This window comes from Arctopsyche grandis, chromosome 7 (genome assembly GCF_051622035.1).
Source record: "Arctopsyche grandis isolate Sample6627 chromosome 7, ASM5162203v2, whole genome shotgun sequence".
Lineage (NCBI taxonomy): Eukaryota > Metazoa > Arthropoda > Insecta > Trichoptera > Hydropsychidae > Arctopsyche > Arctopsyche grandis.
Window position 1 is genome coordinate 29,771,116 of NC_135361.1, and position 23,421 is coordinate 29,794,536.

The 23,421-nt window shown below is 36.3% G+C and overlaps 1 protein-coding gene across 2 annotated transcripts; it reads left to right on the forward strand.

Moving 5' to 3' along the window:
* The first annotated feature begins 1,036 nt into the window (after window positions 1-1,036).
* Ing3 (Inhibitor of growth family, member 3) lies at window positions 1,037-22,342 on the forward strand. 2 transcript variants are annotated; one of them, XM_077435444.1, is made up of 10 exons: window positions 1,037-2,872; window positions 18,357-18,428; window positions 18,515-18,712; window positions 18,795-18,939; window positions 19,024-19,222; window positions 19,292-19,411; window positions 19,480-19,751; window positions 19,825-19,926; window positions 20,342-20,501; window positions 20,591-22,342. In XM_077435444.1, exons 1-10 carry the CDS (start codon window positions 2,845-2,847, stop codon window positions 20,705-20,707), a joined length of 1,413 nt encoding a protein of 470 aa, XP_077291570.1. In that variant the 5' UTR covers window positions 1,037-2,844; the 3' UTR covers window positions 20,708-22,342. The 2 variants fall into 2 exon arrangements, with proteins under 2 accessions (XP_077291570.1, XP_077291571.1); XM_077435445.1 differs by lacking the exon at window positions 20,342-20,501 and having other exon boundaries at window positions 20,591-21,852.
* The last annotated feature ends 1,079 nt before the right edge of the window (window positions 22,343-23,421 follow it).

The following is a 23,421-nucleotide window of genomic DNA, read 5'->3' on the forward strand; positions in this document are numbered from 1 at the left end:
TAATATATTCTTTAAGACTACAAAAAAATAAAAGCAATGAATATGATTTGAATAATACTTTAGATGAAATGCTAATTTTTAAAAACACATATAAGACGTAGTATATTCTAAAATAATACCTAGACAATAAATTCTAATAATAGACAATATATTCTAGCTTGCGTTTGCAGCACTGTTAGCACCGGATATTATTGATTTTATCAGACGAATAGAAGTTTCCGAACACGGCCGAGCTGCGAGTTTCTATATTGTAGGTAGATAGCGTTGAGAAATCCCACAATCTTTAGAACTCTTATATAATCACTCAAATGAACCAATAAAATAACATTCTCGTTTAAATAAATCAAAAGTTAGTCTCTGATCGAAGTGAGTTTGTATTTCCGTATAGTATATTGTCAAGGATAAGTACAATTTGAAATGCCAGTGGAGCTTACTGGCCGGCAAACCTTGTGAGGAAGGGACCTTCGCGATGTATCGATCTGTCGATACGATCCAGTATAATATTAATGATATTAGAATTATATACGGAATATACAATTTCTAAAAATATATGGTATTTATTTCATTGGTACCGTTCACAATTAGTAAGTTAAATAAAATGGGAAAACTCTAACAGAGATGATCCATTTAAAAATCATTCAGATCTTTCCAGCAGCGATAGACATACTCATAAACATCATATTTGAACCCCCAATCTCAGTACTGGTAAATAACCGAGCGAAGCTAATAAAAAGCTTGTAAAACCTTGTACAGCTTGTAAAAGCTTGTACTTCAAATTTTGACTTTATCTATGTACATACTTAGTAACAATAGATGAAGTTTTGTGTTCATGCGAAAATTCGAACACGAGATTTTGACTGATTCGAACTCAGAATCGATTACTGATCACGTTTTCGTGGTTTAGAAAAAATGTGTGTGTATGTCTGTGTATTTTGGGGATTTTTTGAATACCGTTAGTCCTATCGAACTGAAACGTAGTATCGGTTACTGAAATTCTTATCGACACGACGTAAATTTTTTTCAAATTTTTAAGTTGACTGGAAATGGTACCTCCCCTTATAGATGTCCTCTTTTTTTTTAAGTTTTTGAATTCAATTATCTCCCAAGCTGTTAACTGAATCGGACTGAATTTTTTTTACATGTACTAGAAATAATAACCTTTATATTTTTAAATATTTTTATCTGAACCAGAAGTAGTACTTTTACTCTAGAGAATCGAGGTTTTTTATGTTTTTCTCAGAAACCTTTTGGTTTATTACACTGAAAGTTTATCTAGAAGTTTAAGCATAATAGCATGTCCGGGAAGCTTACTGTGAAAAAAAAACCTCCTAATAATAATATTCGTAATTGCAAATTTTACCGACGCGAAAGTTTGAAGCGCCATTGTGTAGTCAAGGAAATGTGTTCGTTGGTAACCACGTTACCAGTTGGTTTATGACGACAAGGCTTTGAAGATACGTTATTTGATCTCCAACCATAACTTGAAACGGGAACGGGAATTGCGTGCCTTATTCTGGCATTGCAACGCATGCCAGCACGCAACGATTTCAGCTAGTATGTACATATATAAATAAAATATAGAGTGAAAAAAGAAAAAGTTATAGGCGTTTAAATAATTAAAATTTGACAGCGAGATGGCAGGGCGAGAAGTAATTAAACTACCGATGTGAATGATGAATGTGACAGATAAACGTCCCGATACGATATTTTTTTACCATCGTAATTGCGGATGATACCTTAACTTATATTGATGACCAAAATGAGCAATATGGCAAAGTATGAAAACGATCGGATAAGAGATAAGGGATATAAAAAATTACCGCTTACACGAAAACCATGTGAAACGTATAAGAGGTTAGTAATAATAATAATAAAAAGGTGAAGTAGTACGGGGAGGCATTCTAAAGCGGCCATTAAGAGGCCTGTACACCCGAAACCTTAATTTTGTTATGTATATATTGAGTGAATGTGACAATATATATCAATATATATATTGAGTGAATGCGACAGTTGCGCTTCGACCAGATAAAACGTGTTTTAAATTGACAAAATCGAGGTTTCGTATTCAACTATTTTCTCCTCCAAAACTGGACCAATTTTTAAAAAAATCTCATCATCGGTATGAGAAAGATATTTTCTGTGCATCTATCGGCGTATTTTTTTTAAAATCGACCGTTAAATAACCACGCTAGACTCTTTTCGTGGGTGTAAAAAAGAGGCGATTTTATAGATGTTTGGCGGCTCCTAGCTCCTATAAAAAATAATTAATCAAAAAAATAAAACGATAGATGCACCCCAATGGTGGATATCCATAGCATATTAAACAATAATTTCTCTAGTGCCATAATTGAGGTAGGGAGAAGTATAGTACGTTTGTATGGACAAGGCGCTGCTGTCCAGCCCTCTTAAGTATAAGTATAAGGCTTCCGACGCAAAAAGAATTTTTAAATTCAGCTTTGCTTGTGAAAAGTATTAAAAACATTATAGTGTGTTGATATTATCAAAAGGCATGCAGAATTAAAATGAAATATCAATTTTGTATGTGTTATATTATGCTTGTAGTATAGAAAGGTGTTGGCGAACACGAGAGATGGGTCGGTTGCGAACGCGCAACGCAGTTGGTACGAATGAAGGGCCGACCCGGGGCTCTTCCACCGAAGGGGTCGGAAGAGAGCACTCGTTGTCTGGCGGTTCTCGCGTTCGGAGCTCGACGACCGGTCACCGCAACTACTTCGATAGCTGAAACTCCACTGCACTGACTCTGACTCTGACACTGACACCGACACTGACTCCGACACCGACACCGACACCGACACTGACAGTCAACCGGAACCGGCCGCCAAAATGCTGTACCTGGAAGATTACCTCGAAAGTGAGTATGCGAAACAACCCGGCTCTTTCTGCGTCTGACGCGTCGACTGCGCGCGCACGGCCCCAACGTCGATAACGTCGCCCATGACCGTTTCACCATATTCCACACATACAAATATTTTAATTCCCCCTACGTTTATACTTTTTCGTATACACTTTTAATATTTAATAAAAAACCGTTCACCATCTGGGACCAAATCTTTGCCAGTTTTTTTTTTGTTATTAAAATGCGATCTATTTTTTTACAAAACTCTTTTATGTATCACTTACGATTACAATTCTGAAAAAAATTTGCCTCTTATCCGATCCATATTGCTCATTTTGGTCATCAATATAATTTACAAAGCTTGTTGGGCTACATTTATAAATTAATTAAATTCAAATTATGATTACTCTCATTAGCCATTATGGAACATATGTATTCTAGAAGATTTTCATCACTAGATGAATAATCAAAATGGCGACGGATAGACTACATATAGCTATTTTCAGAAATTTATCTGTAATTAGAACAAAGACTTGACTGAATCTTGGTCGTAAAATATTTATCTGTAAATTTAATTACAGATAAATTTCTGAAAATTGCTGTAGTCTATCCGTCGCCATTTTGAAATTTTCATCCGGTGATGAAAATCTGTTCGCGCATGCGCAAGTCTTTGTTCTGACAAATACTTGACTGAATCTTGGGCGTAACATGTTTGCTGTATCTCTGAAAATAAATCAATACTTAATTTATCCTTCGTATATACATACGTATGTTAAAGTAAAATATTTTAATCCAATTATGGACGGATAAGATTTTCATCACTAGATGAAGATTCAAAATGGCGACGGATAGACTACACCTATTTTCAGAAATTTATCTGTAATTAGAACGAAGACTTGATAAAACTTGAACAAAGACTGAATCTTGCCATCACCCGTTTTCTGTATCTCTGAAAATAAATCAATAGTCAATTTATTCTTCTTATACGTATATTATGTAGATAAAGTAAAAATATTATGAACGGATAAGATTTTCATCACCGGATGAAGAATCAAAATGGTGACAGCTATTTTGAAATATTTATCTGTAATTCTGATTACATATAAATTTATGAAAATAGCTGTAGTCTATTCGTCGCCATTTTGATTCTTCATCCGGTGATGAAAATCTGTTCGCGCATGCGCAAGTCTGTTCTAACAAAGACGACTGAATCTTGGGCGGAATCTGTTTTCTGTGTCTCTGAAAATAAATCAATACTCAATTTATTGTCCTTATATGTATATTGTGTAGGTAGATAAAGTAAAAATATTTTAAATGCAATTATAGGACGGATAAAATTTTCATCATCGGATGAAGAATCTTAATTGCGACAGATAGACTACAGTTATTTTGAGATATTTATCTTTAATTTTTATTACATATAAATTTCTGAAAATAGCTGTAGACTATCCGTCGCCATTTTGATTCTTCATCCTGTGATGAAAATCTGTTCGCGCATGCGCAAGTCTTTGTTCTAACAAAGACGTCTTGGGCGGAACCTGTTTTATGTGTCTCTGAAAATATATCAATACTTAATTTATTCTTCGTATATGTATATTATGTAGATAAAGTAAAAATATTTTAAATGCAATTATAGACGGATAAGATTTTCACCATCGGATGAATAATCAAAATGGCGACGGATAGACTACGACTATTTTCCAAGGTCGATATATTTCAGGTTGACATATGTATTACATCATTAATCAATAATGTTGAATTATTAATGAATATAGATTTGTCGTTGGCCCGGTTTTAATAATTCACCCAGCCCGTAATCGATAACTCGTAGTTCTAATTATATAACGAAACGGAACCTGGAACGGGGACGCCATTTTGTTTCAACTTAACATACCTACATATGTATATTTTCAGGCCACACCCATGTACTATTTACTTTCAATTGGCAGCATATTGGTTAAATTATTACTACGTAATAAAATTATTGCACATAGTACATAGTTTCAGCTTTCAATTTTCTTTAATTTCATTTTACGCCACATGATAGAACAAAGGGTCGCCATTTTGTTTCAGCTGGAATTTTTTTTTGTTTCAGCAGTAGTAGTATAAAGCTTTACTCATCCATTAATATAAATACATATTTACAATTAACAAAGACTAGATGAAAAATCTGAATACACTATTCCGAATAAATTAAAATATTAGATTTAGGTCTCGCATTACAGATGATACTGACATAGGTACATATGTTGGATAATTTTTTGGATTAAGTCGTGCCCATCTGAGATGGTGTTTTGACTTTTCATCAAAATAATAATTTGGTAATGCATCGATTTCAGTGATTTATACACCCTGTTGAAATTCATATCCCTGATCTTCGAATCGTAGCTTGCAAAATCGTCAAGGGTTAAATTGAACAATAAATCCATTCTTTTTCACATTTACGCTGTACATAATGTACAAATATCACGAAGGCGTTGTAATATTGAATAATTTTTGTTTTTAATATTTTAGTATTAAATTAAACGTATGCTTGCAAATGGCGTCCATTTGCAAGCTTACGTTTACGTTACGTTGCAAGCAAGGTTTCTGCGCAAATTTTGCCCTTCAGCTAGCGAAATGCATTTATTATGTCATGCAAATGGGCGTCCATTTTCTGTCTCGCACAATCGTGTCCCCTATACTTAACGTTTAGCGTTTTCGGTTTCTGCGCACTTCTGCTGTCCTTCAGTTGTCCTTCAGCTGCCTTTTGGTGTCTTTCAGTTGTCCTTCAGCTGCCTTTTGTTGTCTTTCAGTTGTCCTTCAGCTGCCTTATGTTGTCCTTCAGCTGCCGAAGTGCATATTATATACAAATGTAGATAATGTGGATATATAACTAACTTTATTTGTATTTTATTGTACTTTTTTTCCTTTTTTCTTTTCTTTATTTAAAACTAGTGTTTTTACCCGGCTTCGTTCGGTATTCACGCATGCTCCGTCTCTCTTTCTCCCCTTGGAATCGTGGAAAAAGACGCGGCATAAGGGTGGGCTTGCGCATGCGCGATGCCGCTGTCACTTAGGGCAGCGGGTAGAAGAAAGAGGGTAGCGGGAACGGTGGTGGATTTGTGTTTGCGTTAGAAATATAATATCATTTTTATAATTAGTAATTATTTTGTTTATGTCGCCCGATCAAATGGCGGCTTTCGTTGATCCGAATTGCGATCTTTGACCGAATGCACAAGTGTGTGCACTCAGGCCATTAGTACATATATAACAGTTGGTCTGAAAAGTTCGTAGGCTAGCATAGAAAAAATCTTTTTTTTTTAGAATTTGATTTTATTATTCAACTAGCTGTATTACCCAGCTTCGCTCAGTATTTATAATATAAACCACTTAAACATGACTAATCTAATAGTAAACATTTTATTAAAAAAAAAATAAATAAATAAAAAAAAACAAACATTTTTTTGCCTTCTAGGGCTTCGCCCTCGGCGCCCCCCTGAGCCTTTGCCTTCTAGGGCTTCGCCCCTCCACGCCCCCATGAGCAATTGCCGTTTAGGGCTTCGCCCCCCTTAGCTGATGCCTTTTAGGGCTTCGCCTCTCCGCGCCCCCATGATTGAATGCCGTCTAGGGCTTCGCCCCCATGATCAGTTGCCTTTTAGGGCTTCGCCCCTCCGCACCCCCATGATTAATTGCCGTTTAGGGCTTCGCCCCCCTTAGTTAATGCTTTTTAGGGCTTCGCCCCTCCGCGCCCCCATGATTAAATGCCGTTTAGGGCTTCGCCTCCCTTAGCTAATGCCTTTTGGGGCGTCGCCCCTCCGCAGCCCCCATGATTAAATGCCGTTTAGGGCTTCGCCCACCTTAGCTAATGCCTTTTAGGGCTTCGCCCCATAAGGCTGCGCCCCATAAAGCTGCGCCCCCTTTTGGGCCCCATAATGCTGCGCCCCATAAGGCTGCGCCCAATAAGACTGCGCCCCATAAAGCTGCGCCCCTTTTGGGTCCCCATGGGGCTGCGCCCCCTTCGGGGCCCCATGCGGCTGAGCTCCATAAGGCAGCGCCCCATAAGGCTGCGCCCCCTTTGGGGCCCCATGGGGCTGCGCCTCCTTCGGGGCCCCATGCGGCTGCGCCCCATTAGGCTGCGGCCCCTTCGGGGCCCCACGCGGCTGCGCCCCTTATGGCGCCCCTGGCGGGGCCCCATGAGACTACTCGCCTTGCGCCCCCGCGGGGGTGAATCCCTTGAATCGAAAAAAATAATTCGGCGCCTATGGATCGAAAAAAAAAAAATCGAATCACGTGTTCGGTGACGTCAGCGATCTACGGACGACGACGACGAACGAAGGATACATACATACATACAAAGTCTCTTTCCAAATTATATATTAGACTAGTGTTCGGCCCGTTGATTTCAACGGGTGGTATCGAAAAGGAATTGAATCTCGAATAAATATAAAGTTAAAGATATTGAATCGACTGGTTTCGGAAAGAAATTGATGCACGAATTACGAATGACAAATTACGAAGTGATTACGAATTACGTTTTGTGCATCGCCGACGCCCCGACGCCTTTGCCCCCGATGCCTCCGGCACCCCGGGGCCTTCGCCCCCGGCGCTTCCGTCGCTCCGGGGCCTTCGGCCCCAGCGCCGCCGACGCCTCCGGCGCCCGCAGCGCACCCAGCGCCCCCGATGCCTTCGGCACCCCGGGGCCTTCGCCCCCAGCACCGCCGACGCCTTTGGCGCCCCCAGCGCCCCCAGCGCCCCCGATGCCTTCGGCCTCAGCGCCGCTGACGCCTCCAGCGCCCCCTATCGCCCCCGATCACCCCGGGGACTTCGCCCCCGACGCCTCCGGCGCCCCCGATACCTTCGGCACCCCGGGGGCTTCGCCCCCATCGCCCGCGATGCCTTCGGCACCCCGGGGGCTTCGCCCCCCAGCGCCGCCGACGCCTCCGGCGCCCCCGATACCTTTGGCACCCTGGGGGCTTCGCCCCCGGAGTCCCCAGCACCCCCGATGCCTCCGGAACCCCGGGGCCTTCGCCCCCAGTGCTCCGGACGCCTCCGGCGCCCGTAGCACAAAAATGGAAAATATGAAGAAAAAAAAAATTGTTCCCCATACTGGTTGACGGTTGATCGTCCGTCACATACAAATATATATATTTAGCGACAGTCCGTTTTTATATATAGTATATATAGTTGCCTTCGAGGGCGATACAACGATTATAGCGGTCATACAATTTTTCGATACTATTTTTATAGTACGATTTGTCTTTAGCCTCAAAATAGGCTTCAGTTTCGACGATTACCTTTTCATCGGCGCAAAATTTCTGTCCAGCAAGCATCCTCTTGAGGTCTGAGAACAGGAAAAATACGGTGGATGCAGAAGCAATTCGAAGGCCAATTCATGCAATTTTGCCATCGTTTTCATTGATTTGTGACACGGTGCATTGTCTTGATGAAACATCACTTTCTTCTTCTTCAAATGGAGCCGTTTTTCCGCGATTTCGTCCTTCAAACGCTCCAATAACGCTACGTAATAGTCGCTATTTATGGTTTTTCCCTTTTTAACACCTTACCATCCGCTTTGACGCGTGGATTGTTTTCACCCATGTCCGGAAATGTGCGCGACTTTTTTCACCAGAATCCGGGCCGATTTCAGTTTCAATAGAAAAAAAGCCTTTTTTGTGCATTTGATTACTTCTAGAATAATGATCGTATTGTAGTGATATTTTGAAACAGTGTTCATTATATCACTCTGCAAACATCTAAAAATTAAAACCAGGGATTTTAAACTGGAGTACGCGAATTAATGTTAAAAAATAATAAATTACGTAAATGTCATCCGAATAGCCTTTGAATATAAAAATAGCATAAAACTGAAGTTTGTAGTAGTGGACAGTAATAGACAGATCATGGTAAATCAAAATTCCAAAAATGTGAAGAATAAAATCATTTTTCACACATTTGAAAATGAGACAATTTGTGATAACTTCGGAAAAATAATTGCTTAGAATAATGTTTAAATAGGATATTTGGGTTTAATTTAAATTAACTGTAAAGTATAAGTATATTTTTTTAGTATCCAAAATCAACTAGTGAATCCTTGAGAACAGTATCATCTGTGTTTTAAATTTTTTAAAGATCCAGTGTTTCTTTAACTTGCATTTTTGTTAAGCGATATTTTGGTTTTAAAAAAGGCAACTATTTTTAAGAGGTCATAAAATTTATTTTCCAAGAATTATTCTCAAACTGCATTTTTTATGTAAATACATTAACAATTTTGATTCGGTGATTCTCTAACTTTTTTATTTAAAAAATACTCTTTTGCCATTAATAATTACGAGACGACATTTTATTTTTTTTTGTAAATTGCGAAAGTTCAAGAATCTTGAAAAAGTATGGTTAGTGTTAGACAACACCAGCATCCACCATACCCCAGAAGTGATACCAGCATACCCCAGAAGTGAGTGAGCTGGTTGAACGTACAAACCATATTTTTAATCACTTACATTCATACTCAACAAAGATGAATCCCACTGAAGAAGTTGCAATATTTAAAATATGATTAAATATTGACTAGGGTAACCAGCCTTTTTTTATACAAAAAATATTGTTACGTACACTCGGATTAGGGCGAGTAAGTGCAATCGGATTAGGCCGAGTAGCATCCCAGAGACTGTGTGACCGTTATAATTGGTTTCGAGGATTATCTCCCCCGAATGCACTTAGCGAGAGTAGCGGTAACTCGGGATCGCATTCCGGTAGAGTTCTCAGAACCCACAGCGGTAGTGTGGGACATCTAGTACGTGTCCATAACAATAGGCAAGCAAATCGGACGTTGAAGATGCCCTGAGAGACCTATCCGTTATAAGGCGATATCAAGACATTCTGGACGGATCACTGCCAGTGCGTGTATCTCCTTAATCACCAATAAATGCTGTGAAACGACTTTGGCCTTTTACTCCACCCACCCCTACGCAACAATATTTTCAAGTTGTAAATAAAATCTAAAAATATTCTCATTGTTTTTATGCTATGGCCTATGAATGATGACAAAATTTAAAATAAAATAATTTTTTGGACTAAGGTAACCATCCTTTTTATACAACATTTTTTTTTAAGCGAGAAAACATCTACAAATATTCCCATCTTCTTTATGATTAAAATTTAAAATACTATAAATTTTGATTAGGGTAACCAGGCTTTTTTATACAGCAAAATTTTTGTAATGAGATTAAAATCGAAAAATATTCCCATCGTCCCTATGCAAAATTTAAAATAAAATAGATTTTTTGACTAGGGCAACCAACCTTGTTATACAACAATTTTTTTTTAAGGTAGAAAACATCTCAAAATATTCCCATCTTTATGATTAAAATTTAATATACTATAAATTTTATTAGGGTAACCAGCTTTTTTTATACAACGAATTTTTTTAATTGACAAAATAATCTAATTTATTTTGAAAATCTATTTTATTTTAAATTTTGTATAAGAACGGTGGGAATATTTAAATATTTTTTTAGTTGTATAAAAAAGGCTGGTTACTGTAGTCAAAAAATTATAGTATTTTATTTTTTTATTTTATATTTTAGAATAATTGAAAGCATTTAAACGATGGGAATATTTTTGGATTTTTTCTCGCTTAAAGTTAAACATACATACATTATTAACTGTATCTTGATTTGATCTAATTTTATTTTAAAATTATTAAATATTCAAATTTTTTAAAAAATAATTTTTTAACAACGATATACAAATTTTAAAATTTAAATTAAGTTTATTTATTTTTTAAATTAAAATAATAATAAATTGTCATTAAACATTACTTACATATTATATTGATTGTTTTTTTACATTAAAAATTGTTGTATGAAATGATTGGTAAGCCTTGTCTCAAAAATAATATTTTAAGCTTGCAATATTTATAGCATTAAGACTTTTAAATTTTATTTCCAACTCAAAAAATTTTTTTGTATAAAAAGCCTGGTTACCCTAGTCAAAAAATTATCTTATTTTTAATTTTGCAATAATTTATATCACAGAGATGATGGTAATATTTTTAGATGTTTTCTAGCTTTAAAAAAAAAGTTATATAAAATGTTTGGTTACCCTACTCCAAAAAACTATTTTATTTTAAATTTTGTCATCATTTATAGCATTAAAACTATAGGAATATTTTTAAATTTAATTTTCAACTTGAAGAAATTTTTTGAATAAAAAAAGGCTGGTTACCCTAGTCAAAATATTATTATATTAAAAATTTTGCAATCATTTATAGCCCAAAAATGATTTTAATATTTTTCTTTTTTTCTGACTTCATCTGATTTTGTTGTATAAAAAAAGTTTGGTCACCCCAGTCCAAAAAATTATTTTATTTTAATTTTTACAATTATTTATAGCTAAAAGACGATGCTATATTTTTAGATTTTTTTTTCCCACTTCAAAAAATTTTTTCTATAAAAAAAGGATGGTTACCCTGGTACAAAAAAATATTGCATTTTAAATTTTGCAATTAATTATATCGTTTAGATGATGAGAATATTTAAAAAAAATTTCTCTCAATTCAAAAATTTTATTATATAAAAAATGTAAATCAAGATTTTCAGATGATCATCTCAGCGTTAAAATAAATACATATAGATATACATATACACATATAGATATGTATGCATACATATATGTATGGGAATTTGCTTTTGTGTGCGTGTATGTACACAAAGTGCAAGCTAATTTTATTCACGTATATACGCGTGAGCGGACGTTTATGCAAAGTTTTTATTCACGCATATACGCGTGAGCGGACAGTAAAGTGTTAAGATAGTCGATGAATATTATACCACTAGTGAATAGCCCGATGAAACATCATCGCATGGGTATAAAATTATTATATACTCGTATAAACCTAAAAAAAAATTCGGGTGTGACCAACCCATGACTTTATCTATGTATTTGAGGAATATAAGAAAGTTACTAAACAAAATTCGATATTGAACCGTACAGACAAATTATCAAATACTAATAACTATGACAGCATTTTCGATACAAATTGAGCGCTTCGATACAAATTGAATCAGTAATCGATTTTGAGTTCGAATCAGTCAAAATCTCGAGTTCGAATTTTCGCATGATCACAAAACTTCATCTATTGTTACTAGGTACATAGATAAAGTAATAAAAAATAAAATCATCAAATTTAATGAACCGGAAGTGGGATTATATCTCTATAGAAAGGTCAAAAATGTTGTCGCCTGGATCCTGTCCACACCCCCGAACGTATTAAGCTGAAAAATTATATTTGTATTCTTTATGTACTAACTTAGATTTGGTAACGTTTTGGTCAGAATTCGTAAACCGGAAGTAGTATTTTTTTTTAAAACAATATTTAATTATTTTTTCATTATTTTATTTTGACCTTTAAAATTAATTTAAGCGCCGTGATATTAATTGTGTATAATAAAGATAGTGATTTTAAGTAAAAATAAAAAATAAAATCACCAAATTTAATGAACCGGAAGTGGATTTTTCTCCTCTTAGAAATGTCAAAAATGTTGTCGCCTGGATCCTGTCCACACCCCTGAACGTATTAAGCTGAAAAATTATATTTGTATTCTTTATGTACTAACTTAGATTTGGTAACGTTTTGGTCAGAATTTGTAAACCGGAAGTAGTATTTTTTTTTAAAACAATTTTTCATTGGGAATAATGGGATGTATTGTTCCCAGAGTAACGGGGTGTTCGAAATGTTTATCTTTTGGCAGTGTACATGCACAATCACTAATCTCTTGCACATTTGGGAATACCCTTGGGATATGCGATGTGTGGGAAGTACGTGGGGCGTACGCAGTGCCGGATTCACATGTATAATCACTGGTCACTGCATTTATTAGAATACATTCGAGATAAGAAATGCGTGGGATTTACGCTGATTGTGTGACGATCACTTGGGGCGGATCGTAACTCGCTCAAAATGGCAAAGTTTCAAAACGATCGGAAGATTGTAGGAATTTCAGCTCAATAGTTTGTGAAGTGAAACAAATAAAAGGAACCTTGTAATATTAAAAATCGATGCAAATGGGCACCCCGACCTAAGCGCGCCGACGTAGGCGCGTAACACTAAGCGCGCAGTAGGATATCTCGACATAAGCGCGCAAAACCAAACTGGAAAATAATGAAAGAATAAGCTTTTTTATTTTTATTTGATTTCACAGAACTGCTCATCGCCAAAACTTTTAATTGGACTGTCGGCTTTGGTTTTTAAATTTTGTAACAGAGTTTTGGATTATATTTTTGACTTCTGAAATTTGCTAGATAACCAATTATAAATATTTTAAAGCATCGAAAATTTACAATCAATAGGAAAACATCTGACTCATTTCAATACTCACTTTTGGCGTAGCAATACTAGATTTTGAGTTAAATACTGTAAAACTGTAAAAATTCTCAAAAACGCTCAAATCTCAGAAACAAAAAGGAACCAACAAAAATCATTTTCATATTCGAATTCAGTAGTTTAAACTTGATAAGTATTGATTAATCTCCGCTTCCGTTATTTGTATTTGTTGCTCAGTGTAGTCAATACAAGTTTGATAAGATTTATAAATTGCATCTTTAAATATTTTGGCGTTGATATTTTAACGATAGATATAAAATAAATGACAAAAGGGCAATGTTAGAATATAAATTAATCTAAAGAATAGAGCAGTGAAATAAAGGACTGTCCTCTTAAATAAAAGACGTATGATCAGCGTAGTTATATATGTATAAACAGTGGCGGACTGGGACTGAAATCAGTGCATGCCAGGAGTCAAAGGGGGCCTACCCAGGGTTAAAAAAAATGTCCCCCCCCCCTCATATAACAAAATTTTCTTCTTTCCATCACGCTAAAAATCAAGGGTAAAAAATTAATAAAATTTTCAAAAACGGGAATAAACAAATTTAGGTACAAGAAAAATGGCAAAAGCAAAATAAATCCATAAATTACATTGCACATATATTTCGTATTAACCCTTGTTCTAGGTAAATAGAATGTATCATAAAATAATGCGGCATAAAAGCGGCTTTAGCTCTCGGTAGAAAACTATCATTTCACGTCATTTCAGCTTTTTCTTTGGTCAAATTGAAGAAAAAGATTCAGATTGGTCAAATTGAATTTTTTTTCAAAAAATCTTTTATATCGGAATAAAATTGGAAAATATTCTTTGCATACATCTTATTGAGTTATAAAATATGAAATTTTTTTTTTCCAAAAATCTTCACATGATCAACGAAAATCCACCATCAAACTGTGTCACAAAAAAACTATCAATTAACTTAATTTCTACCGACTATCTTTTCACTTTATCTATGAACATATGTAACGTAATGACAATAAATAAAGTTTTGTGATCATGCGGAAATTCGAACTCAGAATCTATCGCTGATCACGTTTACATAACATAGAAAAATGTGTGTGGCTCTGTGTGTGTTTCTGTGCAGTGGCGTAGCGAAGGGGGGGGGGTCCAGGGGGTCTGGACCCCCCCCTTGGCGGAGTGCAGTCGGCAGCAAAATATCCCACTCCTGTCGCAATTGATCGTTTGTACCATTTTTGGATAGTTTTCTATCCCAAATCCATGACAGATTTTTAGGACGTAAACATACATATATGTATGTACTTGAAAATTTCCAATGTTTGCTTCCTGATGGAAAAAGCTCTCAACCATCAAGTGTTTTAAAAAATAAGATAAAGACTTCGGGGAAAATTTACAACCAAGATATATTTTATGGGCCTTGCATTCTAACTGGAGAGTTGGAAATGTGGTGGCAATATATAAGTACTAGTGAAAATCGACCAAAAAATGCACTAGCTGCAATTGCAATTTGCAATCCTTCAATATTTACATACTTCTAAAAATTCTAGCTACACTTCCGGTGACAACAGACACAAGTGAACGGAGCTTTTCCACATTACGATGACTAAAAACATATTTAAAAAATACGATGTCGGAAAATCGACTAAATGGACCTGCTTTATTAGATATTCATAGGGATATAAATTTTAGTGCAGAAAAAATATTAGATAAATACGCGAAGATTGGATCTGTGAATTTCGTACTTTTTTAAAGTATTCATTATTTTTATTTTATTTGAATTTTGTTCATACCATATGTTTATTACGTATTTACTTTATTTTTATATGTTGTGATTTTATATTAATTAAATATAAATTGTCTTGCCTTTTTTCCTGTCAAAACCCCCCCCTTGACAAAATCCTGGCTACGCCACTGTTTCTGTGTGTCTTTTTATTATTTTTATATATGTATATATCAAATTATTTTTATCGGAAGTAGTACTTTTAGCCTATAAGATCGAGGTATATTTATGTTTTTCTCGGAAACTTTTCGGCGTATCGAACTGACATTTCATATCTAGAATTATAAACCTAATGCCAAGTTATATATAAAATTTCGTGAACACCGTTTTCGTTTTTGAGACAAAATAAAGTAAAGGGGACCTTTCTAACGATTCGCTCCATTGGATGAACAATTTCTAAGAATTTTACCCAAGGCATACCACTTAAAAACCAAAATATACTTGCTTCGAAATAATAAAATATTTTGTTTTCAAAGCACATAGCAGCCATTATTTTATTAGTTAGCCAAATTATTTTATTAGTTACATACATAAGAAATAAACGTAGCATTCATAGATCCATAGTATCTCATTAATCATTAAATTCATAATATTTTATAAATTCACACTATACCTTAATTTAGGGAGGCGAGCGTCCCCCTACGCCCCCCCCCCAAATGACGTCCCTGAAAACAATGCTTAAGAGGGCTGTACACCTGAAACCTTAATTTTGTTACCGTTCCTTTCTTCGATAAATTTTTATTATTTATTTTATTTTTTTATTTTACATATATACCAGGAAGGCCTTACAGGAAAATCCCAAAAAAAATTCATCATCGTTATGAGAAAGATACTTTCTGTGCATCTATCGGCGTATTTTTTTTAAAATCGACTTAAATAAGCACGCTGGAATCGTTTCGTGGGTGTAAAAAAGAGGCGATTTTATAGATGTTTGGCGGCTCCTAGCTCATATAAAAAATAATTAATCAAAAAAATAAAACGATAGATGCACCCCAATGGTGGATATCCATAGCATATTAAAAAATAATTTCTCTAGTGCCATAATTGAGGAAGGTAGAAGTATAGTACGTTTGTATGGACAAGGCGCTGCTGTCCAGCCCTCTTAATATTTTCAATTAATATTAATCGAAAATCGTGATTTTGGGGAGGGGGCCCCTATCCTATATTTCTATATAGATAGTTTAGATTAGGAATAGATTTTATATTCGGAAACTTTTTAAAATTGTGTATTTAAATCTTACTATATCGTCGAAGTATAATCAAATGTTATTTTGAAAGTATGAAGTAAATTTAAATCGCTGGTTGATGATGAATCGTCCTATCAAAATTGTTTTAAGCAATTCAGTTTATATTATTCACGGAAATTTGTTTATTCCCATTTTTATTTCAGTAGGTAGTTGATACATAGGTATTGGTATATACATAATCTTGAGGTTGGAAATGGGCCCGGCAAAAGGGCCCACGCAAATGTAGAAACATCCATTTCGAGCCTAATAAAAAAAGTTAACCGATCCTTGGGCTATTAAAGCAGGTATTAGTTGTTTGTGTATATCGTAAGAAATTTGTTTTGTTGAAATACCCAAACTTTAGGTCCCAAAGTGCAATATCTTATAAATTTTTACACACATGAAATAGTTACAAAGTTATTTAATTTTTCTGAGGGCCCATATTTTCTAACAGATAGTGGGGCCCACATGCCATCGGGCATGTTCGCTTGTATGGCCAGTCCGCCACTGTGTATAAATGTAGTGTAAGGTAATTTATAGGCGCGCGCGCAAGTAATATTAATCGTAATAAAAAGTGCGCGTATTGCACGTTCACCAATCGAGCCCGTTCTAAATGATGAAGTGTGTGTGTGTGTCATCCGTCGCTCAGCCCGACGTCACATGACGCGCCACACCTCCCCCCCCACTTCCGCGCTACTATATAATAGCTATATGATTTTTTTTTTATTTTAATTCGATTTATTAATAACGCCCTGTTCGTTATATACAAGTCACCAAGTGTCGTTTGTGGTAGTTCTGTGGTGACCCATCCACTTACTAACTGCGTCCAGGATAGCTTAACCTCAGTTACCGACGTACGCACCTGGTACTGAAATCTAAAATATTATTAAATATTAAATTTATTTTATTATTTATGCGCGCCAATGACGGCGCGGCGCGCTTACGGTTGCGCGGCTTTGTCGCTACGCCATGCAAATAGCGTATTGTGGTTTAAGTAGTCTGGAATATGTTTGTATTCAGTGTTAAAGGTCAAAAATGAATAAAATGTTAATGAAAATGAATTAACAGTATTTTTTACGACTATTAACATCGTTTTCCTGGTGTCCCGTTTACCGGTATATTGCATCCCCCAGAGTGTGTTTGCCAATAACGCTCGTCGAACATAAATGAAGTAAAAAACTGATAAATTAATACATATAAATTTGGGGTATGTTCATACATATATACACATTCATATATTCCTTTAGCGCATGCGCATTCACGCATTCATATTCGTCCATATATAATGTACTAGTGTTATGCCCGTTGATTTCAACGGGTGGTTTCGAAAAGGAATTGAAACACGAATAAAAATAAAGTTAAAGACATCGAAACGACTGGTTTCGAAAAGAAATTGATGCACGAATTAGAAATTACAAATTACAAATCACGAAGTGATTACGAATTATGAATTACGTTTTGTGCATCGCCAACGCCCTGACGCCTTCGCCCCTAGCGCCCCCGACGCCCCGGGTCCTATGCCCTCAGCGCCTCCGACGCCCCGGGGCCTTCGCCTCCAGCGCCCCCGATGCCTTCGGCACCCCGGGCCTTCGCCCCTAGGGCCCCGGCGCCCCGGGGCCTATGCCCCCAGCGCCTCCGATGCCCCGGGGCCTTCGCCCCCAGCGCCCATCGTAGTTAGACAGTTTTCATGAAAGCGTCATGGCGACAGCTAGCATTCGGCAATAGCATACGTATACGCGTACAATATTGCGTAGTTATGGAAACGGTTCGCGTTTATTGAAATAAGAAATGTATTCAAAAGGGCGCTTCTATTATTATAACATTTCTTTGGGTAAAAACTACCTACCTACATGTAAACAACATAACACACATAGAAAAAATAATTACTTAACCAAATTTTCAATAGATGGCGGTAAATTCTAGCAAATAGTATATATAGAAGTTTTTACTTTATCTATGTTTTCTGTTGTTATCGTATTCGTATATACATTTTGGCAGTGGTTTAGTTGTGACGTATATGTATGTATGTCGAATTGAAATGATTATTATAGTACGGCGAGCGTTATCTCAGACAGACACACAGAATAGCGATATTATATATATATGATTGATATATACATATATGTATGTATGTATATGTAACTAATATAAAAATTTTTATTCAATTGCAGTGATCGAACATCTGCCTCAAGAGTTTCGTGATCGTTCTACGGAAATCAGGGAACTAGATCTGTCTGTTCAAAGTATGCCTGCAATATACACAAACTAATCAAAATTTGCGTATTTTATTTTAATATCATTTTAATATAAACATATGTATGTATTTTAGATAATATGGACGCTTTAGAAAAGAGAGTCAGAGTGCTTTTTGGCGCGTGTAGAAGAAACGACGTATCGACAGACCAAGCCAATGCTGAGTTTGCTGAAATTCGTCGTGGTTACAGTAAAACACTTGAAGATGCTGACGAGAAGGTGCAAATCGCCAACGAATTGCACGACTTAGTTGAACGTTATGTACGAAGATTAGGTATTGGGTTTTTGCTTTAATTTTATACGTATATTATGTAAAAAGAATTCAGTATGTAACGAAGGAATTAATTTGATTTCAGATACTGAGCTTTATAAATTTAAGTGCGAATTAGAAGCCGACAATAAGGGTATAACGGAAGTGCTTGAAAAGAGATCGCTCGAATTGGACGCCCCGCAAACTATAGTTCCGACTACGCCGACTTCTCACCAGAACAAAGATAGCAGGTGCACTAACTGCTGTCGATCAGCATCGATACGCTTGGTGTTACGTGTAATTTTCTAGCAATAAAGATTGAATTTGTGAATCAGATATCGGGTGCGTCCAGAGAAGCGCAGAGACAGTTGGGCCGGAAGTGTAAGCTCCATGACCGGCAACAGTAATAACAGAACTAGCGAATCTGGCATGGTTGGCTGTGGAGGCGGGGGCAGCACTCGCAGCGGAGAAGGACGCACTTTGGTTGCAGCCACCGCACCTTTAGCACTGTCGAGAACCGATCTAGCGATACAGGTAAAGCGGCAGTCGGTGAGGTTGTGGTTCGATACCCGTACATTGTGATACATTAACGGATTTGATTAGGCTGCTGTCGGTCGGGCCGTAATCGAAAGTAATACACCGGGCACGTATTCTTTGGGGCACATGGGAGCTGGGACCGCCATCGCTGCCGCTGCCAGTCAAGCCATTGTCGCCACTCAACAGGTACAATATTTGCCGAGTCGCTGATGCAAAGTCTGCCGCATTTGTGTTTATGATCGTGGCAATTGCAGATGCAACAGGGTCGCCGAACTGCGTCTTTGAAGGCATCTTACGAGGCTATACATGCTGGTAATGCTGGTGTCGGAGTCGGAATTAGCGCAGCCGTGCTCGGACCCGGTGAGCTGCAGTTGGGAAGAGATTTGGCCGGAGCTGCTCAGCAAGCGCTGCAGGCTGTTCAACATCATGATAGCATATCTTCTCTTCCCTCAGTGGCATCGCCGGCTACGCACTCACACTCCCATTCACAAGGGTCATCGTCTTCCTCGAACAGGAGGCATAAAAAGTATGGAGTGTTTCATGTTGGATTTTGCATTGTGTGTAGTACAATGTTATAGTTATTGTTGTCTTTCTTTCAGGAAATCTAGTTATGGAGGCTCGTCAACTGGAAGCAGTAGTATGATTCAATCACAGCAGACTCTAGCATCTTCAGTTAGTAGATCGTCATCGCCTACGCAAAGGTAATGTTTATAGGATATACATACTAGGTTCCTGATTATGTGGTAAATGGGGAAAAAATATGAAATTGAAAAAAAAAACCATGAAGCTATTAGAAATTAGAATAGATTTTCTTCAAAGGTAGATTTTAATGTTATATAAACCAAATTTCAATAATTGATTGTTGATCATATGGTATTTCAAATGTATGGGGATGTTACGAGTCCAATGGTTTTCAATCATAGTTCACTATAATGAATTCTTCCATACTGACTGAAGGTTCGATTTATCATCTAATTTAGACTTACAGTTCCAAGAATAGGTCTGCTCATTTATATATAAGCAAAATATTCAATTGAATGGAACGATAAAAAAATTTGTTAGTTCTTTATAACAATTAATTTTAGCCTCACCATCATTATTCGATTCGGCTTTCAGTGTGGGAAATGTTGGAGTTTCGAATGCGGCTCCGATAACTTCAATGCCTTTGGAAGAATCCATGGTGGACGGCGATTGGGCTCTCGATCCGAACGAGCCTCGTTATTGCGTTTGCAACCAGGTTTCCTATGGCGACATGGTCGCCTGCGATAACGAAGAGGTAAACCTTCGCTCCGAACTGCTTTTTTTGCGTATATTATAATTCTTTCACATCTCAAATTTTCATTTGAATACATGTGTGTATTTCAGTGTCCGTACGAGTGGTTTCATTATCCTTGCGTCGGCGTGACAGCCCCTCCAAAGGGCAAGTGGTACTGCCCTCAATGTCTGAACAACATGCGGCGCAAAGGCAATCGAAAAAATTGAGTAAACCCAAAAAAGGTTGATTCTGACTTTGTGTTCTATTAAGAGTTAACGATCGCTCGAGATGGATCCTTGTATGAGTTGAAAATGTTCAGTTTGCGGAAACTTGATTGGGGTTATTTTAACATAGGCTTCCATCGAACGAGCTCGAAATGTCAGTTTTATGTGCAACTCTTACACGTGGTCGAAATCCGTTGCAATAACGAAAGTGTAATCAACCTTTACCTGTATTATATTAGTATAATTTGTATATATGTAGCTTATGATGAACTGTATTGAGTTAAGTTGTGAATGTGTTGTTTATATATCATATGTATATATCTGTATTCTGGATTTTTCTGTTTTTATTTACAATCTGTTTTATAACAATCCAAATGGTTCATATATATCTTTCAGTGGCATCTTTTAGAACCTGTCCTTCATCTTCATAAGGTGGGCAGTCTGTATTTAATGGAGAGTTTATATTAAATACAGTGTCTGATATGCCTCTTCCCTTTCATGCTTCTGACCATAATTGGTATTTTGGCTTACTTATGTTTGCGTCTTTCCCACTTGATCTGCCCATGTATTCCCTGGGATTCAACATTGATTTTACAGCATTAATTCGACTTCGATCTTTATACTTGATATATGTCTTGAAATATCGAAGCTTTCTTTTTCATCTGTCAATCAGCTGAATGTTCAACGTATTTTATTTTAATTATTTGCTTATCGTTTCTTAAAAAAATACAGAGTTTGAATTATAAAAATATAAATAACATTTAATTCACAAAAATGCCAATACGATAAGTTGTATTATCGTTTTAATTGGTTAAAGCATATTGTAAATATGAATACTGTTAATATTAGTTTGTAAATCTGTATTTTTAGGTTATTGAAGTTAACTGTGTCTTAGATGAAAAATTGTATTTATCTAGTTATTGAAATTTTCGAATCGGAAATATAATTATATATATACACATACATATTTTTTTTCAAACTTTAATGTGGTTTGTTAGTAGTACATATAAGCGAGTGCCGCTACACACGTACAGATACTAAGCGTACGTACCCTACAGTCACTAAGTGCATAGTACGACTGAGCGTACATTCGAGAAACCGCATCAAAGTTTGGAAAATACTTTATATATGTATGTATGTATATATTTGGCTTTAATTGTTTTTTTTTTTTTTTTTTTTTGACAATGCACATTTGTACATCTTTTCTGATAGGATTTTCTTGGATTGAATCTTGCCAAGATAAAGGATAAACCTTCACATAAAGTTTGTGAAGGTTGAATCGACAATCTTATACTTAATAATTGTTTTACTTCTTATGGCATAGCGCCGCCCAGCACCTCGGTTGAGATTTGGTGGGTGAGATGAAGACCAAACACGTTCGGTTTTCAATCAAATCGTTTATTGTAACAATACTATTCGGTGAAAAGTATCGATTGCAGGTCCTATTGCCACTGCTGCTTTCATTCTTTGCTACTTTCATCCCCTCCTCACAATCAGTCATCATCCTCATAACATACTCTTTCTCAGCCATAACCCATACATCAGCTTCTCGTTCAATTACAACTCTACAAATATGTATAAAAATCGGTACTGAACTTTCATTCATTTTTCTGGTCTAATAAAAGGATACTAAATTCTGAATTTTACTCACTTTTAAATATACAATGACTAAATCAACTCTCCTAAACATTGGGAGTTTTCAGGTCTGAGTATATTTCTTCAAAAGTATATGCTTTTGGAGTATGAATACCTACACCCGTTTTCAAAACGGCAGAGTCATTGATTTCTCAGTAACTCTTCGATGCACTATTGGGTTACTTCCCATAGTGGTGATATAAATGACACAATTGTCGTCAGGAGATTTGATTTTGATGGTATCACTAATTTTGTGGTGTCGTCAAACTGTGACAATGATAGTGACAGCCATCCAGACCGTCTTCCAACCAGCTAACTTTCAACATTTTTATCGCATGCTGAACAAAGAACAGCAGTAATAAAAGTCCAATAGTTATCTTGCGTGTTGAAACTATTAAACCATAAATTATCGAATTCGTTCACTTACTTTTACATGTGCGCGCTTTTGGACATTTGTAGTCCAATGGTGTCCTTTGCATTTTATCCTCATTATAATTCCATTGCAAGCCACTAGTATTATTCATGGCATATATTCACTTTGGTTGGGCGGTTAGTTCTGTAACCAGTGCAAATGTATGCACATGTGAGTGACCCCAGAGTTGCTGGGTATCACCTTTACTTTGGCAGGACTACATCGCGTATCTTATTTTTCGAAGACGTGGTGTTTCTTTATGCCAATATCGTTTACAACTGCCTGATGAAGATGCAACATAGTATATCTCTATTGTATTACTTTATGTAACTGCCTTCATCAAGGTGGTGAAATGGACAACGTAGTATTGATTATAATGGCATTGCAATCTTTAGTGGTGTCATCAAACTGTTGTGATGATAGCAACAGCCACCATTCAAATTCTTTTATGAATAGGAAGTAGTAGTGTGCATCATTCCTGAGGATCGTTAAAATTCGCTGCATACATTTATACATACAGCAAACTTTCACCATTGTTATAATGAGCTAATAATAATAAAAGTCCAATAATCATGTTTGGAATCATGATACCTTGTATTCGATGAATAGAGTACATCGCCATTGCATAGATTAGCATGATAAACATTGAAAGTTTTCAGGTCTATGTATA

What these genes read in the sequence shown, in the direction of transcription:
- Ing3 (XM_077435444.1), top strand. Translation starts at nt 2,845, where the DNA reads ATGCTGTACCTGGAAGATTACCTCGAAA. An exon ending in ACTAGATCTGTCTGTTCAAA is followed by an intron (nt 18,429 to 18,514) that starts GTATGCCTGCAA and finishes TATGTATTTTAG; the next exon opens with ATAATATGGACGCTTTAGAA. An exon ending in GAACCGATCTAGCGATACAG is followed by an intron (nt 19,223 to 19,291) that starts GTAAAGCGGCAG and finishes GGATTTGATTAG; the next exon opens with GCTGCTGTCGGTCGGGCCGT.